General features: G+C 37.5%; 5 protein-coding genes across 5 annotated transcripts; 2 read left to right on the forward strand and 3 right to left on the reverse strand.

The window, feature by feature from the left end:
• Positions 1-645: 645 nt before the first annotated feature.
• On the forward strand, positions 646-3,812 carry LOC18992912 (CO(2)-response secreted protease). Its single transcript, XM_006416362.2, has 9 exons — positions 646-838; positions 932-1,188; positions 1,290-1,401; positions 1,502-2,015; positions 2,095-2,195; positions 2,292-2,534; positions 2,618-2,732; positions 2,825-3,035; positions 3,123-3,812. Exons 1-9 carry the CDS (start codon positions 666-668, stop codon positions 3,695-3,697), a joined length of 2,301 nt encoding a protein of 766 aa, XP_006416425.1. The 5' UTR covers positions 646-665; the 3' UTR covers positions 3,698-3,812.
• A 373-nt stretch (positions 3,813-4,185) lies between these two features.
• On the forward strand, positions 4,186-7,183 carry LOC18992913 (subtilisin-like protease SBT5.1). The gene is made up of 9 exons (XM_006416364.2): positions 4,186-4,364; positions 4,453-4,718; positions 4,820-4,937; positions 5,023-5,536; positions 5,610-5,710; positions 5,794-6,036; positions 6,117-6,231; positions 6,311-6,521; positions 6,591-7,183. Exons 1-9 carry the CDS (start codon positions 4,186-4,188, stop codon positions 7,181-7,183), a joined length of 2,340 nt encoding a protein of 779 aa, XP_006416427.1.
• Positions 7,184-7,233: 50 nt separating this feature from the next.
• LOC18992915 (SKP1-like protein 1) lies at positions 7,234-8,230 on the reverse strand. The gene is made up of 2 exons (XM_006416363.2): positions 7,763-8,230; positions 7,234-7,608 (listed from the first exon to the last, which is right to left on the reverse strand). The coding sequence occupies exons 1-2, from the start codon at positions 8,075-8,077 to the stop codon at positions 7,435-7,437; spliced, it is 489 nt and encodes a 162-aa protein (XP_006416426.1). The 5' UTR covers positions 8,078-8,230; the 3' UTR covers positions 7,234-7,434.
• A 1,983-nt stretch (positions 8,231-10,213) lies between these two features.
• On the reverse strand, positions 10,214-12,017 carry LOC18992914 (anther-specific proline-rich protein APG). The gene is made up of 5 exons (XM_006416365.2): positions 11,663-12,017; positions 11,284-11,414; positions 10,969-11,202; positions 10,509-10,764; positions 10,214-10,407 (listed from the first exon to the last, which is right to left on the reverse strand). Exons 1-5 carry the CDS (start codon positions 12,015-12,017, stop codon positions 10,214-10,216), a joined length of 1,170 nt encoding a protein of 389 aa, XP_006416428.1.
• A 345-nt stretch (positions 12,018-12,362) lies between these two features.
• Positions 12,363-14,190, reverse strand: LOC18992916 (GDSL esterase/lipase EXL3). Its single transcript, XM_006416366.2, has 5 exons — positions 13,824-14,190; positions 13,385-13,515; positions 13,033-13,266; positions 12,648-12,903; positions 12,363-12,556 (listed from the first exon to the last, which is right to left on the reverse strand). The coding sequence occupies exons 1-5, from the start codon at positions 14,188-14,190 to the stop codon at positions 12,363-12,365; spliced, it is 1,182 nt and encodes a 393-aa protein (XP_006416429.1).
• Between the last annotated feature and the right edge of the window lie 609 nt (positions 14,191-14,799).

Below are 14,799 nucleotides of genomic sequence, written 5' to 3' on the forward strand. Positions count from 1 at the left end.
AGCCTACAAGCTAATGCACTGAGGCCTGCACCACACTCTTCTTTTATTGGCTACTCAACCAATCTTTTGCGAGTTTTATTGATGGGAAGATCAAAGTTTGCTTTTGATTAAACATTTTCAAGGTGACATATAAGAAAAATCAATTTGGTTTTGCTGATTTAAAGTCATATTGACATTACCATTATGTGAACACATATGTATAACTTCATGCTTTGAAATTAATAAAGAAACTTTCAGATTCTTTTATCATGTTTCAAGAATCGTCCGATTCTCAGCACCTAAAAACCCAAAGGTTGTAATCTTATCTAGAGTTTTATTTGGAATTACGTAAAATATAAATATGGGATGAAGTAATCATATTGTTCAAAGTCTTTTGGAACCTCGGAAATAAAAAAAAATAAAAAAAAAATAAAGAAAAATAAACCATGTTGAAGTGATGTAATGACTCGAACAGAAGATAGTGGTCCGATCACTAGCCTGTTATATCTCTCTACTTTTTGCCCAATTCAGACACCCACCAATTCCTCAAAGTGGGATAAGGAATTCAAGCATTAAAGACGCGTGATTCTTTTGATCTATCTCTAGTTTCCAACGATCTCTCAATCATTATAAATACCCTTTTCTTGTGAATAGGTCCTTAAGTGACTAGGAAACTACAAAGAGTCATGAAAGGCCTTACCTTCTTCTTCACACCCTTCTCCTTAATGTTTCTCTATCTTTTATGCATCTCGTTAACGACAGAAACCGAAGCAGGGGTTTACATCGTGTACATGGGATCAGCTTCTTCTGCCGCAAACGCTTATAGAGCTCAGATACTCATAAACACCATGTTTAAGAGGTTATATACAACTACTGAAAATACATGTTTTTGTTATTTACATAAGAGTTTTGTTATGTAGATTCTGAGACCTTGTATGGTTTATTGATGTAGGAGAGGAAATGATATCGTCCATACATATAAACACGGCTTCACTGGTTTCGCAGCTCGTTTGACAGCGGAAGAGGCCACAGTCATAGCCAAGAAACCTGGAGTGGTTTCGGTTTTTCCTGACCCAAACTACCAGCTTCATACAACTCATTCATGGGACTTTCTCAAGTACCAAGAAGCAGTAAAGATCGATTCGGGTCCACCTTCATCAGCAGCTTCAGGTGGATCATATGATAGCATTATCGGCATTCTAGACACAGGTATATTATATATATAACCTTTCTTTTCCCCTGTTTGTGTGTTCACAAACAAAAATACAAAATGAGTTTGATACAATGAAAGAAAACAAACAAACAAACAGGGATATGGCCAGAAGCAGAGAGCTTCAATGACAAAGACATGGGTCCAATTCCGTCTCGGTGGAAAGGTACATGCATGGAAGCAAAGGACTTCAACTCTTCTAACTGTAACAGGTTACAATTGTTCACAACCTCCAATAAAACAATTGGCTGAATATTATTACCAACTTCTTTTTTTTTGAAGAGTACTAAACATTCCTGTTTCTTGATGCAGAAAGATAATTGGAGCAAGATTCTACAAAAATCCTGATGATGATTCAGAATACTTTACCACAAGGGATGTGATCGGTCACGGCTCTCATGTGTCCTCCACTGCAGCTGGATCAGCCGTGGAGAACGCTTCCTACTACGGTGTAGCTTCAGGGACAGCAAAAGGAGGTTCATCAAACGCTAGGATCGCTATGTACAAAGTATGCAACCCGGGAGGATGCACTGGATCCTCTATCTTAGCTGCTTTCGACGATGCAATCGCTGACGGAGTTGATGTATTATCTCTGTCTCTTGGAGCTCCATCATACGCTCGCATAGAGTTGAACACTGATCCTATCGCCATTGGAGCCTTTCATGCGATGGAGCAAGGGATTGTGGTGGTCTGCTCTGCAGGTAATGATGGGCCTGATGTAGGTACAGTTACCAATACTGCACCTTGGATAATGACTGTTGCAGCTAACACAATTGACAGAGACTTAGAGTCTGATGTTGTGCTCGGTGGCAACAAAGTGATTAAGGTAAATGATTACATATAAGACACATCAACACTAAAAATGTTCAGGTTTGCTGATAAGAAGAATCTTAATTGATTTTCAGGGCGAAGGTATACACTTTGGAAATGCTAGTAAATCTCCTGTCTATCCCCTGATTCATGCCAAGTCTGCCAAAAACGCTGATGCTTCAGAAAGAGCAGCCAGGTGAAAAAAAAACAAAACATTGGTGGATTCATATACATACGTTAAGGATAAAGAGGATGACCTTTTTTTCGTTTTGATTAAATACTTGGTTTTCAGGACATGTGAATCTGGTTCTCTAGATCAGGACAAGGTTAAAGGGAAGATTGTGTTATGCGAGAATGTGGATGGATCATATTATGCATCAAACGCTAAGGAGGAGGTGAAGAGCAAGGGAGGTATCGGTTGCATCTTTGTAGATGATATATCAAGAGCTGTTGCTAGCGTTTATGGCGCTTTTCCTACGACCGTAATTGACTCAAAGGAAGCAGCTGAGATCTTCTCCTATCTCAACTCCACAAAGTAGTTAAACTTTGCAATCTCTAAAGTTCTATCAACTGTAATAAGTCAGCAAAGATCTAATGAATGGAAACCTTTCATTGCAGAGATCCTGTTGCAACAATTCTTCCCACTGTTACAGTTGAGAAGTTCACACCCGCGCCTTCTGTTGCATATTTCTCTTCCAGAGGTCCTTCAAGCCTCACAAGAAGCATTCTCAAGGTAAAGTCTCCAAAAAAAACTTGTGATCTTCTTTAGCTTTTTTAAGGGTATCAATGAATTATAGCATGTATTTACTTACTCTATATTTACAGCCTGACATAACAGCACCAGGAGTCGCCATACTCGCTGCTTGGACTGGAAAGGACTCAAGTATTTCACTAGAAGGCAAGCCGCCTTCTCAGTTTAACGTCATATCAGGAACTTCCATGGCGGCTCCTCACGTTACAGCTGTTGCATCTCTGATCAAATCACAGCATCCCACATGGGGTCCATCTGCTATCAGATCAGCTATTATGACCACAGGTTAGAACCCTTGCATTTGTGATTATGGCATGCAAAAATAGCATCTTGTTTTTAACAGTGATTCTTTCACTTTGTCCCACTGGGCAGCGACTCAAACGAACAACGACAAAGGTCTTATAACAACAGAAACTGGCGCAGCAGCCACACCTTATGACGCTGGAGCAGGAGAGCTAAGCACAACAGCATCAATGCAACCAGGACTTGTCTACGAGACTACTGCTACTGACTACTTGACCTTCCTCTGTTACTATGGATACAACATAACCACAATCAAGACTATATCAAAAGCGGTTCCAGAGAATTTCACTTGCCCTGCAGATTCCAAACTAGACTTGATCTCAACCATCAATTACCCGTCAATTTCAATCTCTGGATTCAAGGGAAATGAGAACAAGACAGTGAGTAGGACAGTGACCAATGTTGGTGGAGACGGCGTGGCTGTTTACACAGTCAGCGTGGAAACACCACCAGGGTTTAATATTATAGTGACCCCAGAAAAACTCCAATTTACAAAAGATGGTGAGAAGTTGACATACCAGGTGATAGTCTCTTCTGCTGCTTCACTTAAGCAAGATGTTTTTGGAGCTCTTACTTGGTCTAATGCCAAATACAAGGTGAGAAGCCCAATTGTAATTAGTAGCGAGAGTAGCAGCAAAAACTGAGTAATGGTATGAGACTTCAATATGATGAATGTGGAATAATAAAACTTAATTTAGGGGAAAATAAACTCATGTAGATCAAACTATAAAGCAGGCAGCAGTGCCAAACAGGTTTCTATAAAATCAGAAGGCAGAGACCGTCACGTTTTTGTGACATTATATAACAATATTAATTATTTTTGTGTTATCTACAGCATATAAAGCAGAAGATCAACAATTTTGTCATCAAATTCCTTTAGTCCTACCAATTTTCGAGTGTTAAGTTGCAATTATCACACCCTTGTTAATAACCATGCAGAAAATATCTCCTTAAAGTCAGGCAATCTTTTTTTCACACAAAGGGAGTGTGTCTAGTGAAGTACTTGCACTTCTCCCATTAAAAGAGCCAGGGCTTAAACATCAATGTAACATTCTGATGAAATTATATGTTTGTGAGGCAAGAGTTAAAGGAAAACTGGAAGCATTCTTGTCTAGTTTCTTGAAGTTCAGTGATGACGAAATGCCCCATTGTCAACTTCATCTTCTTTTTGTTTCTTTTTCTGTCTGTGATCCAAAACTGTGAGTCTGAAACAAGAAATTCAGGAGATTATATAATATACATGGGAGCAGCATCCTCGGATGGCTCAACAGGCAATGACCATGTTGAGCTTCTGAGCTCATTGTTTAAGCGGTGATAACCAAAATCCAAAGCTCTTTGATTTTCTAACCATGATTCATGTTATGCAAATAATTAGACGACAGTATCTTACTTGCATCAGGAGCGGCAAATCACCAACGCACAGATACAAGCATGGGTTCTCTGGATTCGCAGCCCATTTATCAGAAGAGGAAGCACGCATCATGGCCAATCAACCAGGAGTGGTGTCTGTCTTTCCTGATCAGATATTACCGCTGCACACAACTCGTTCATGGGATTTCTTGGTGCAAGAAAGTTATCAAAGAGAGACTTACTTCACTGATATGAACTCTCAACCAGAATTAGATGTGGCAGTAGGAGACACCATTATCGGCTTCATTGATTCAGGTGAACGTATTGGAGCAGTGAAGTATATACATGCATGCATTTTCTGTCTACTTCCAGTAAATCAGATTTCAATGCAGAGCATTTTCTGATGGTGAAAACAGGAATCTGGCCCGAGTCGCAGAGCTTTGAGGACAGGCACATGCGTCCAGTCCCAGCGAAATGGAAGGGCACTTGCATGAGAGGGAAGAAGACACAACCTGATTCTTTCCGTTGCAATAAGTAAGCAGAGCCTAAAGGAAAACTAGACCAAAAACATGTTTGAATCCACCACATTGTACATAACGTTTTAGAGTTGCATAACCAGGAAATTAATAGGAGCAAGGTACTACAATTCGTCATTCCTCATAGACCCGGATTATGAGACACCACGAGACTTTTTGGGGCACGGGACACACGTGGCGTCAATAGCAGCAGGGAGAATAATCTCTGATGCATCCTACTATGGCCTGGCAGGAGGAATCATGAGAGGAGGATCACCAAGTTCAAGAATAGCAATGTACAGAGCGTGCTCACTCCTAGGCTGCCGTGGCTCTAGCATACTAGCTGCATTTGATGATGCGATCGCCGATGGAGTTGATGTCATATCGATATCGATGGGAGTATGGCCAGACAATCTACTTGAAAATCCGCTTTCCATCGGTTCATTTCATGCCGTGGAAAGAGGGATCACTGTTGTTTGCTCTGCAGGAAATGATGGCCCTTCGAGTCAGTCAGTGGTTAATGCTGCTCCTTGGATGATCACTGTTGCTGCCAGCACTATTGACCGTGGCTTTGAGTCCAACATTCTCCTCGGAGGAAATAAAAGCAGATTGGTCGAGGTACTAGGAAGAAAATCAGGAAAACCGACCATTCTATTTATACAGAAGCTAAAATCTTTCATTTATACTGCAGGGGGTTGGTATAAATATAGCCAACATTGGTAAATCTCAAGCTAACCAGCTTATACATGCACGATCAGCCAAGAAGATTGATGCTAATGAGGAAGCAGCTAGGTAACAGTTGTTGTCTGTTAACATTTTACAGTAACTTTGCTTTGGTGCTAACAAGACAAACATCAAATATGCAAACCCTTCAGAAACTGTGCGCCTGACACAATGAACAAAACCATCGTTGAGGGAAAGATTGTTGTGTGCGACAATGATGTTGGTAACCAGGTGATCCAATGGAAAAGCGAAGAGGTTAAGAGACTTGGAGGTACCGGTATGATAATCATAGACGACAAGTCACTGGATCTGTCTTACATTGATCCCTCGTTTCTAGTGACAATAGTAAAACCAGTGGACGGGCTACGAATCATGTCCTACATTAATTCAACAAGGTAAACAATAAGATTTCTCATTTCATAAAGATATTTTGCACTCAAAACAGAAAACTAATATATCAAAATCCACTTTGTAGAGAACCAATTGCAACGATCATGCCTACAAGATCACGAACAGGACATATGTTAGCACCGTCCATACCATCCTTCTCATCAAGAGGTCCTTACTTGCTTACCAGAAGCCTCCTCAAGGTATATAAAAAAAAGCACTCGGTGTCACTATAAACATGCTCATTTTGATGAATTAAACTCCATGAGAGACCTGTTACAGCCTGATATTGCAGCTCCCGGGGTCAACATACTGGGATCCTGGCCAATTGGTGACATAAATGCAGCACCAGAAGGCAAGCCACCTCCACTAGTCAACATCGAATCAGGGACTTCAATGTCATGTCCCCATGTCTCTGGGATCGCTGCTCGTCTCAAATCTGAAAACCCTTCCTGGAGTCCTGCAGCAATCAGATCTGCCATCATGACAACAGGTGAGAAATCAAAATCATAGCAAGTAGAGTTCAGTTACAGATCTTTATTCTTACACTCTCTATCTGCAGCTGTGCAAAAGACCAACACAGGATCCCATATAACTACAGAAACAGGTGCCAAGGCCACACCTTATGACTTTGGTGCAGGGCAGGTTACAATATTTGGGCCTTCGTCACCTGGACTGTTTTATGAAACCAATCAAACGGACTACCTGAATTTCCTCTGCTACTATGGGTTCAATTCTGATCAGGTCAGAAAGATCTCAAACCGCAAACCACAAGGTTTTACTTGTCCTGAACAAAGCAACAGGGGAGACATATCTAATATCAACTACCCATCAATCTCAATTTCCAACTTCAATGGAGAAGAAAGCAGAAGGGTAAGAAGAAGATTGACAAATGTAGCATCACGCCTCATTGGAGACGAAGATACTGTCTACACTGTGAGCATCGATGCACCCAAAGGGCTACGAGTCAGAGTTACACCAAGAAGGCTACATTTTAGGAAGATAGGAGATACACTAAGCTACCAAGCGATCTTTTCATCTTCTACATCCACACTCAAAGAAGACGCGTTTGGATCGATCACATGGTCTAACGGAATGTACAGCGTTAGGAGTCCGTTTGCTGTAACCAGCAAAGCTGATGATAGCGATCAATGATAAATCTAGAGAGGATGTGTATTCGATAAAGAATAGAACTAAAAGAGGAATAAGCAAGACCAATTCTTGAGATGGTTTCATTAAAACCAGACACAACTTTGTTAGTAGAACAACTGCATTAGGTAGGTTTCTAGACTAAATGACAAGAGCAAACCAAAAGAAGAGAAAGAAAGAAAAAAAGATAATCTGCAAATAGTAGAAAGACTAGACAAAAGACTTCAACTTTATCCTAAACACCGATCCAATCCAAATCACTCGAACGCCCATTGATTCTCCCTGCGAACCTCCTCTTCTTCCTCTTTTGTGTAGTCGTTCTTGATGTTGAAGATCTCACGCATCTGCTCCGGAGTTTTGCCTCTCATCATATCGGCCACAGTCTTGCACGTCAGGTCAAGAAGTCCGGTGATGTTCAGATAGTTAGCAGCCTAAAGATCAAAGACACAAATTTTTAATAAGCAAAATCAAGATTACGAATCTCTACACACAACCAAAACCCTAACACATCAAGACCAACTTTCCCAATTAGAAACCCTAGGAACATCAGAGAAAAGGGGAAGCAATTGGAAACAAAATACTAGCCAGGATGAGATCGAAGAGCGTGGCCTGGTCGACATTGACGAAAGCGGCGTCCCAGGTCTTGAGCTCATTGTCTTCATCGGTGGGAGCACAGATATCCTTTTCACCGGAGCTAGCGGCGGCGGCGGCGTCGACGTGCTTCTTGCAGTACTCGATAACCTTCGAGAGGATGGCACTGTTAACGTTAGGAAGCGGGATTCCGTTACCGGCGCAGTCGTCTTCGATCATGTGCTTAATCGTCTGGGACTCGACCGCTACGGCTTCGTCGACCTCGAACGATTCGCCGTCGGAGCTCCTGAGGACGATCTTCTTCGACATAATTGCAAGTGTATCGGAAAATAAATTAAGAGGAAAAAAATCAGGTGATTTCGAAATCGGCGTTTGCTTTGAAAGAGATGATGAAGACAATTGGTGCTTAATTTATAGCGAAACCTAGTCAAACCAAAATCTTAAGTCGGTTTGTTGCTTCTAAGTATTTTTCTCATCTCATTATGCTTTTAAGTATTTTTTACAAAGAGCGTTCGTTTTAAAGTTTTATTTTGGTTTCACATTTGTTTTATATTTTCAATGCAAATTTTAAATAATATTTCAGTTTTAACTCTAATAATTTAATGTATTTATTAAATAAAAACATATTATTTAATGTATTAATAAAGAACAAAATTATATTTTTAATAATTTTCTTAATATGTGTAAAAAATGTCAGAATGACACTCTTTATAAAACGAAAGGAATATTATCCTTTTATTTATGAATAAAAAAGGGTGTGACAATATTTACAAATCTGAATTTTAGGAAATATAGTGTATCCATATCTACTACGTGTACAAAAATTATCAACTTCGCACAATAAACTTTTATAAATTAATAAAATAAAATCATAATATTTTCTATAAAAAAATTTGAAATAATGTTATATTTTAAAATTTTAACAAATCTCGTACTGTAAATTATTATCAACCATAACTATTCTAATAAAATAGTTTGTAGTACCTTATTAAATTGTTTATATAAAAATATACATATTTATAAATTGAAAATTTATAAAAAAAATTATGTACTATTCGTAACATGGAGTTAACTCGTAAAAAAAAACTCATAACAACAAATATGTTTATATTATAGTAACATTGTTGGGTGGTTAATGCGCATTGGATAGCTACCGTACATTAGTTTGGATTCATTAATATGTTACAAAGATTTAGTGCTCCATCGTTCATTTTTATAATATTTTCATCTCGTGATAAACTTATAAATAGGTACGACATTATGTTTGGATTTTGTTTCATTCTAGTTTAGGGTTTAGTTTTTTCTTATGTGTTTTTTATTAATAGTTTGTTGTATATTAATCAGTTTGGATTGACTAATCTTTTATCAAAATTTAGTGTTCTATCGTTTAAAATATTATCATCTTGTTACTTAGTTACAACATTATTTTTTGGTTCTTTTAATTCCAATTAAGGTTTATATTTTCTTTCATGTATATGTTTTATGGATTGTCTACTAAAAAATAATTAATCGGGTTAGGTTCATGAATCCTATACAATGGTTTAGTGCTATATATATATATATATGTATATAGCTTTAAAAATATTATCATCTAGTTAGGTAGTTAAGATATTATGTTTGACTTTTTCTCATTCCAGATTAGTGTATAGATTTTCTATTATTTGTTACTAATTTTATATTTCTAGTATGTTTATTAATTAATTTAAATTGTATGTTTTGTATTTCTATTTAAATATAATATTAGATGTCACATTTAAATTGTAGAGGGTGAATAAAATGATTTATCCAATAACTTTTTTTAAGGTGTAGCCCCTATGATTTTAATATTTTTTATAATTTTATTAGAACAAAAGTATATACAGTATATCTATAAATTTTACTAGGTTTTTTGTATTGTACATATGTAACTACGAATGTATGATGTATATAAACCAAAGAAAGTAATTTGTAGGCTACGGGTGAACATATATATGTCAACTCATGGGTATTTTCGTCGATAAATATTAATAAAAGTACATATATATATGTCAACTACTCATGTGAACATATATATGTCAACTCATGAAAGTACTACCTATGCTGCTATGCATACTAGGTTGGTCAAAGATGTTACATCTTCAAATCGCGCTATTATTTTTCTTCACAGCATGTAAAATACAGGCCGGGAATAACTAGTGAGCGTCCACTGGTCACACTTCTGTGTTCTCCACCAAATCAAGGTTTCGATTATGGCTGTTGTCTTCAAGAGTTAGATGGTCACTGAAGACAACAAATTAAAACATATGCAATACGAGCTTTGATTAAGATAAGTTCAAGATAATCTTTATTTTGACGTACAAAAATCGATCGATAATCAATAGAGTGACTAAAAGAAGGGCACATAATATTTGAATTGCGTACGTGAACTAAAAGAAAGGCACATAATGTTAAGCAAATAGTTACTACTCAAGATAAATGGTGGCTGTATCTATCGACGAGTAATTTCGTTAAGATTTTATAAAATCTTTGGGTAGGATGGAAACTATCCCAAAACACGTAAGCAGATATATTGGAGCACACAAATGTTGTGAATCGATTGCAGAGTGGACCAGCTTCCACAAGTCCAGTTCCACAACACCCTTTCTTTATTTCCTCAAACCCTGCCATAATTTCCTAAAGTTGTTATATATATATATATATATATATCTCTAGACGATATATACTACTACTTAAAAAGAAATTGCGTGCGTTCTAGAATTACCATAATCTTGTGGATTCTCTATGATTTGACTGAAAGCAGAGTAGAGGTCGATGTAAAAAAAATTAGAATGTGGTAGGTTTTTTGCTAATTGATCCAAAGTGATGGAGAGTTTTGCGTTGAAAAGCTGAGAAGCATAGTTTAGATCTTGAGCACAATCTCTACGATGACCACCTTTTAGAGTTCTTTGTGATGGTACGCATCCAATTGGTGGTGTTCCTACTACTGCTATTTGTCTTGCTCCATATCCATGTAACTGCTGCTCAATTATATCCATATTATTATTAGCTCAGTAAGTTAATATTTGCATAAACACCTCCCATAAAATTAACGTGAAGTTTTTGTTTTAAAATTATTGTTGTTTCAGACTAATTTTAAATAGAGTTTGATACAACAAAACGAATCATGTGGCAGAATTGAACTTTAAAAAGAAAAAAAGGATGGATGAATTAAACGTGAATACCAGTATGAAACTTGCGGCAGAATTAGCCATCTTTGAAGTGAAGTAGTGAATATCGTCTTTGAGCCATTGAGCACCTTGACCATAGTATGTAATGGCTAGATCGTTGCTGCCTGCTACTACAATGGCTAAGCCCTTGGCTAATAGGTGATCTGTCTTCTCTTGCCCTACTAAGCTCTTTACTCTCGCTACGTATTGTTGGAAATATGTCAATTGGTCCAACAATGAGATTACTCTCTGATTAAATTTTGACAAATGATCATTAGGATAAATTAAAAGTTTATATATATAATCTAGAGGGGATTATTTTTATCTTACATATATTTTGGATGTCAAATGGTAGTAGCCACTACCACCCGAAGCAAATGATACACCGTTGAGAAGTTCTTCTGGTTGTACGTTTGGGTCGAAATATGCCGGTACAATCGGGTTTAGTCCTAAATATTCGGCTATGGAGGAATTCAGAAAAGAAAGAAATTATCATACATAAAAATCGACCGGAACTCTACTCGATATTTTGTCATAGTATTTAAAAAACAACACTATACAATATTTTTCCTCTGGTAAAGCCACTAAGTGTTATCCACTTGACAAATTAACAAATATGAAATTTTAACCCAGTTTAAAAATAGTCATGGAAGAAACATCATATATTGGGCGAAGTAAAGAGAAAGAGAGAGAGAAGGAGAGAACGAACATATGTAATCAGAAGCGACCTTTCCATTGCTGAATCGACCGGTGGCAACTCCGAGAGGAAAATCCATGCCATAGGGACGAAAATTACATTTCATTTCTGTTGTTAGATTATTATTATTTCCTGTGTCTATGATCGAATCCCCAAAGTAAAACACCGCCGGGGTTGTCCGGTTCCGTGGTGATGGGGACGGGCCAGGTGGTGGGCCTGGGCCAGATTCTTGTGGTGGCCCTGGCCATACTCGTTGGTGGTCGATCACTTGGGAATGGGTCGTCGTCACGAAGAAGATACAAAATGATGATAAGAGAATGAAAACACATGCAATTAATCTCGAATTAATCATCCTATATTGTTTCATGGTCCTATAACTAGCAATCTCTGGCCAAAAAAAAGGAAGTTCACCAAGGATACTATTTGCATGTGTGTTTATACTTTATACCAGTTATAATGATGTCATTACGTATGTGTGTCTACTTTTTACCATACTTGGACATGCGATTTATGTGCCGTGTTAAACTTGCGTGTAAATCAAGGCTTCTTTTATTATACGTTTCGAGACTTTCCTCATATTAAGCTTCAAATTTCCTTATTAATTAAGGTCCAAAGTAGTGTTCCTACGGAAGCGTAAACCAGTTGCAAATCGTTCTGCCAAGAAGTGGTTTAAAAAAGAAATGAAAAGTAAAAAAAAAAAGCAACTACCCGATCAAAATAAAAGAGGGATGTATTTTTTAACAAGTATTTTCGTTAAGATTTCATAGAATCTATGCGACGGATGCAGACTATCCCAAAACAGATAAGCAGATATATTGCTACACACAGATGATGTTTCTTGGTTGCAAAGTGGACCTGTTTCCACTAGTCCGGTTCCACAACAACCTTGTTTTATCACTTCAAACCCTACAATAATTTCCAAATATAAGTTATATATTTAATTAATATGAACCTTATATAGTTACAAAAAAAGAAAAAGACTGCGATCCAAAATTACCGTAATCTGCGTGGTTTTCTAGAATTTGGCTGAAAGGAGAATAGATGTCGATGAAAATCAGTTTAGAACCCGGTAGATTTTTTGCCAATTGACCTAAAGCAATGGAGAGTTTGGAATTGAAAAGCTGAGCAACATCGTTAACATCTTGAGCACAGTTTCTATGATGACCTCCTTTCAATGTTCTTTGTGCCGGTATACATCCCAGTGGTGTTATTCCCGCCACTCCTATATGTCTTGCTCCATATCCATATAATTGCTGTTCAGAAATATTATTTCTGATCACTATCAACTTGGGAAGTTATTTTGTGAAGTAAGTCCGTATTTCATGAGGTAAAACTATGAAAGATACAAAAATATTCAAAGGGATGGAAAGAAGCAAGCATACCATGGCGAAACTGGCGGCAGAATCAACCAATTTAGAGGTAAAAGAGTAAATATCGTCTTTGACCCATTGAGCACCTGGACCAAAATACGTAATGCCCACATCGTTGCTACCTGCGATTACAATGGCTAAGCCATTGGCTATTATCTGATCGCCCTTCTCTTGTCCTACTAGCTTCTTCACTCTCGCTATGTATTGTTGGAAATATGTCAACTGGTCCGACATTGGTATCACGTTCTGGTTTTAATTATTTTCATTAATATATAAGATCAAATGATTAGTGGGATAAGTTTAAAGATGGAGAGCTAATCAGTAATTAGTTATTGGTGGTTAGAGGAGATCAATTCGAGTTTACCAAATATTTGGGTGTCAAAGGCATGTAACCACTGCCACCCGAAGCAAAGCACACACCGGTGATTAAATCATCTGGTTGCAGTCTTGGGTCCAAATATGCTGGTACGACCGGTTTTATTCCCAAAAATTCCGCTGTAAAAGATCAAAATCAATATGGTATTTGAAAAAGGAAATTAAATTGACCTATTTTTCCATATTATATATATATATATGTCAAATTAATTAACCTATCTTAATCCATTAACCTATCAAAATCTTAGTATCTTACTACTCCACCAATTGTTTGTTTGCGTTTTACATATGCATTTTCGTGTTAAATACCTTATCATGGAAATGCAAACACCAACGTAAAGGCATAAAAAGAAGCGGGGTCTAAATAGAACGAGAATTACCATGCTGACTATAATGTAAAAGAAGGCGAAATTTATGGAAATAATAACCTAAAAAATCAGAAGGAACTTTGCCATCGCAATATCTACCAGTGGGAACGCCCTTTACGAAATTAATACCATATGGTCGAAAATTACACCTTAGAGGTGTGCTTATGTTATTATTATTTCCTGTGTCGACAAGCGAATCCCCAAATACAAACACTGCCGGTACGGTTACGTTCTTTGGTGGCTGAGGTGGTGGAGATGGGCTCAGTAGGCCTGTTGATGGGCCTATATTTGGATATGGATCAGGTGGTGGTGGTGGCATCGGTAGAGGCTTACGTGGTGTTGGTGGGCATGGTGAATTGGTTGTGGCGAACAAGATACAAAAGGATACGAGAAAGGTAGCAAACCGAATTAGTCTATATTGCTTCATCAATATCTCAAATTTTTACCTTTCTGCTAATGAGGTCACTTTACCACAGTCAGGTCACTATATATAAACATAAAGATTCGAACATGAGATGTATGTGACCGTGTGTGGAGTTATTTGTGTGTCTCTCCGATCACACATTTTGAAGCTTCCTAATATTTAGCTTCTACTGCGGTTGCCCGTTGCCGATCAAATTTACGTTTATTACTCAAGACTCAAGAAGCTCATGAGAAAGAGAGTTATTTGAAGACATCAATTAATGTCTGTCATTTCTAGATGTCCACATAGTTTTCTAGATTATACAATGGAGTTTTAGAGGTGACAATAATTAAGAACCCATGTGAAACCACATACAAAGTTATACAAATTAACGTTATCGTCTCTAATTAGTGAGGCACCGAACTACACAAATATGTTATTGCTTTATGCGACTTGGTTTGAATCAGTTGGATATCTCTACCGGCCACTTAATTTACATTTTAATATTTTATATCATTTTTCACTTTCTCTAATAATGAGAAATACCGGAGTAAATGACACTGGTTAGAGAATAATGTGGTTACACCAGCTTGGTTATATGCCAGTTGGGATAATATAAAATTCTCTGTCGCA

This window comes from Eutrema salsugineum, unplaced genomic scaffold, assembly GCF_000478725.1.
Source record: "Eutrema salsugineum unplaced genomic scaffold, Eutsalg1_0 scaffold_5, whole genome shotgun sequence".
NCBI lineage: Eukaryota > Viridiplantae > Streptophyta > Magnoliopsida > Brassicales > Brassicaceae > Eutrema > Eutrema salsugineum.

What these genes read in the sequence shown, in the direction of transcription:
- LOC18992914 (XM_006416365.2), bottom strand. Translation starts at nt 12,017, where the DNA reads ATGAAACAATATAGGATGATTAATTCGAGATTAATTGCATGTGTTTTC. An exon ending in GGTCGCTTCTGATTACATAT is followed by an intron (nt 11,415 to 11,662) that starts GTTCGTTCTCTC and finishes ATTCCTCCATAG; the next exon opens with CCGAATATTTAGGACTAAAC. An exon ending in ATTTGACATCCAAAATATAT is followed by an intron (nt 11,203 to 11,283) that starts GTAAGATAAAAA and finishes AAATTTAATCAG; the next exon opens with AGAGTAATCTCATTGTTGGA.
- LOC18992912 (XM_006416362.2), top strand. Translation starts at nt 666, where the DNA reads ATGAAAGGCCTTACCTTCTTCTTCACACCCTTCTCCTTAATGTTTCTC. An exon ending in TCACAAGAAGCATTCTCAAG is followed by an intron (nt 2,733 to 2,824) that starts GTAAAGTCTCCA and finishes CTATATTTACAG; the next exon opens with CCTGACATAACAGCACCAGG. An exon ending in ATCAGCTATTATGACCACAG is followed by an intron (nt 3,036 to 3,122) that starts GTTAGAACCCTT and finishes CCCACTGGGCAG; the next exon opens with CGACTCAAACGAACAACGAC.
- LOC18992913 (XM_006416364.2), top strand. Translation starts at nt 4,186, where the DNA reads ATGACGAAATGCCCCATTGTCAACTTCATCTTCTTTTTGTTTCTTTTT. An exon ending in TCCTACATTAATTCAACAAG is followed by an intron (nt 6,037 to 6,116) that starts GTAAACAATAAG and finishes TCCACTTTGTAG; the next exon opens with AGAACCAATTGCAACGATCA. An exon ending in ATCTGCCATCATGACAACAG is followed by an intron (nt 6,522 to 6,590) that starts GTGAGAAATCAA and finishes CTCTATCTGCAG; the next exon opens with CTGTGCAAAAGACCAACACA.
- LOC18992915 (XM_006416363.2), bottom strand. Translation starts at nt 8,077, where the DNA reads ATGTCGAAGAAGATCGTCCTCAGGAGCTCCGACGGCGAATCGTTCGAG. An exon ending in CGCTCTTCGATCTCATCCTG is followed by an intron (nt 7,609 to 7,762) that starts GCTAGTATTTTG and finishes TTTGATCTTTAG; the next exon opens with GCTGCTAACTATCTGAACAT.
- LOC18992916 (XM_006416366.2), bottom strand. Translation starts at nt 14,190, where the DNA reads ATGAAGCAATATAGACTAATTCGGTTTGCTACCTTTCTCGTATCCTTT. An exon ending in AGTTCCTTCTGATTTTTTAG is followed by an intron (nt 13,516 to 13,823) that starts GTTATTATTTCC and finishes GATCTTTTACAG; the next exon opens with CGGAATTTTTGGGAATAAAA. An exon ending in CTGCCGCCAGTTTCGCCATG is followed by an intron (nt 12,904 to 13,032) that starts GTATGCTTGCTT and finishes ATTTCTGAACAG; the next exon opens with CAATTATATGGATATGGAGC.